The sequence below is a fragment of the Nannochloropsis gaditana genome (assembly GCF_000240725.1).
Source record: "Nannochloropsis gaditana CCMP526 unplaced genomic scaffold scaffold218, whole genome shotgun sequence".
Lineage (NCBI taxonomy): Eukaryota > Eustigmatophyceae > Eustigmatales > Monodopsidaceae > Microchloropsis > Microchloropsis gaditana.
This window is the reverse complement of record NW_005803735.1, coordinates 14247-16801: the sequence shown is the minus strand read 5'-3', so window position 1 is coordinate 16801 and position 2555 is coordinate 14247. Positions and strand designations below refer to the sequence as shown.

Here is a 2555-nt window from a genome sequence, read left to right as displayed (position 1 = left end):
ATCCGATGGAGGCTGTAGAGTCACAAATGTACAGGGAAGGATAAAAGAGGGATCATGTTGATGACTTATCGATAAAGCAGTAAAGTCGATTGATGTAGCACGTGTGATTTGTTTTTGGCATCTCCGTGTTGCCTGGATGTGCTACTAATTACAGGGCACACATGAAGGCGTGTTTTTTTAACCACCTTTTTCCCCATCCCTCCTCAGCCATGCATAGCGTGAGACTCAGGTGAGCTCGTGGACACGCCCAGTGCACGCTCAGACATCTTTACGGGGTCCTGCATCATCCACAGGCGCCACGCACTATCCTTGCCGCTTCTTTCTCTAGAGGGGGACCCTCGGGGACGGCAATCCATGTTGTTGCTCTCCAACTCATAACCGCTTCATTTGACGCGAATTCACAGAGGAGGCAAGCGCCTGTGAACAAAGCATTCTCATCCCACCTATGTAACTGCCGAGAGTCCTTTCTTACGCCGTTTTGTGTCGGGCGCTGTGCGCGTCCGCGTGTGAGTATCGAGATTAATGATTTTAGGGAGTCTGTGTACAGCCGTCGGCAGCACGGGACCATTCAATCGCATCGTTCTCAGTCAATAACTGATAATCTCACCGGTATGACCAAAATACAAATTAGCCTTTCCCCTCCCCCCTTTTTTAGTTCTTGCCGTTCTATCCCTCCCTTGTCCAATCCGACTCACCCTGTCGATTTTCGCGAGCGTAAAAGGACTTGAAGAGCCTTATTGCCTCGTTCTCCATCAAACCAGCGTCCGCTACGTAGCGATGCCTCAGGTGAGGGGCCCCGTGCACGCTCAGAATCGAGCCACACCCGCCGAAACGGTCGTTCTTGCAGCCAAACACGACTCTGCGTATTTTCAGTAAGCTTAAGGCACCCGCACACATAATACAAGGCTCGCATGTAACATATACGTCACATTCTTGGAAAACGCTGGGGGGATGACCCCGGGCCAATATTTCATCCACGATCACCAGTTCGGCGTGTCGCGTTCCGTTCTTGGTAGCATTGGTGCGGTTGTGTCCCTTACCCAGGATCTCTCCTCGGCCAAAAAATGGAACACTGCTGTCAATGGAGCAGGCAGTATCTTTGAGGGGGTCCGGGCGATATACGAAAACCACCCCCACGGGTACTTCCCCCTCCTCGATTGCTATCTGCCCCTCCGCCAGGGCGATTTTCATAAAATTTATTTCCTCCGCTGTGAATTCTACCATGTCCAAAGGCCGATATCGAATACCAATGTAAGTTTTCCCCTCATCTTTTTTTGCCTCCGTGCACGGCTTCTCGATCTGTGGATGTATGCTGAAAGGGAAATGCTGGAGGGTGGTCTGCTTATCAGGGGTGGGGAGGTTGCTTTTGCTCGATCTGCCCGCAATGCGTGAACCGCCCAAAGCCTAACAATATGTACGGGCAGATGCTATCAAGGAAAAATGCTCTGTTACCAGTTGTAAACACATGGAAACCCTCCTTTTCCATCCTGGCTATGTCCGGACAAAGTGAAGTCACGAGACAAGGCTTTGTTTATCTGACCACCTCTCTTCTCGTTTCACTCCCCCCCTTCGCGTCGTCTTCCAACGCAAAGCAGCTGCTCCGATGAAAATTCTTGTAGCAGGCGAGGTTCGAGGCCGTCTGGACCTGCTTTTTACGCGCGTAGCATCGCTCAATGCTTCAAAGGCCGGCCCGTTTGACACGTTGTTCGTTACGGGAGAGTTTTTCCCACCCGCCGACGAACCTGAGGGCGGGATGGCAACGACGGCCTTTGAAGACTACGTCATGGGCGTCAAGGAAGTACCTTTGCCAACCTACTTCATCGAAGGGCCATCTGCGAGTGCCGAGGCCAAGTATGGCAGCGTGGTACCGGGAGGCGACGTCTTCCCCAAGTGCACGTACCTGGGGCCCGGGGGGCTGGAGTTGGTAGGGAAGCTGACCGTAGGCTTCCTCAGCCAACGACACACAGACAAGGACATCGAGAAAATCGTCGAGCCTGCCAGCAGCTCGACATTCTTAGGGGCAGACATTTTCCTGAGCACGGACTGGGGCCAAGGCGTCGCTGCTGGATATGACTTGAGCGCAATGGGAGTGCGAGATGCGGCCGGGACGGGTTCCTCCACCGTCGCTGACCTCGCGGTCGTCCTGCGTCCTCGGTATCATTTTGCCGCCCGCCCAGGAATCTATTTTCAACGCCCTCCGTACAAGAACCACGCAAGCAAGCCCAAGAGCAAGCTGAGCCACGTTACCCGTTTCCTCAGCCTGGCGCCGGCCTCCGTGGCCAAGGAGAAGGCCCGGAAGTGGCTGCATGCCATCAGCATCGAGCCCATCCCGTACATGACCTTGGCGGCCTTGGTGGACGAGCCTGCGGACGTGACAGAGTCGCCGTACTCGGTCTTCAGGACGGCGGGAATGGCGTCCCACAAGTGGGAGGGCAGTGGAGGACAGGGGGAGGCAGGGAGGGTGGGGAGCCTCAAGAGGGTCCGGGAGGAGGGACGGGAAGGGCTGTCTCACCAGGCCGTGCAGCAGATCCAGGAGGAAGAGGAGGCGAAGCGAG

At 55.0% G+C, this 2555-nt stretch overlaps 1 protein-coding gene across 1 annotated transcript; it reads left to right on the top strand.

Annotated features, from left to right (window-relative positions):
* Positions 1–1588: 1588 nt before the first annotated feature.
* On the top strand, positions 1589–2303 carry NGA_2000420 (cwf19-1-like protein; the record flags this gene model as incomplete). The annotated part of the gene is made up of 1 exon (XM_005855342.1): positions 1589–2303. A coding segment is annotated over one exon (715 nt), but the record flags the coding sequence as incomplete, so codon positions are not given.
* Between the last annotated feature and the right edge of the window lie 252 nt (positions 2304–2555).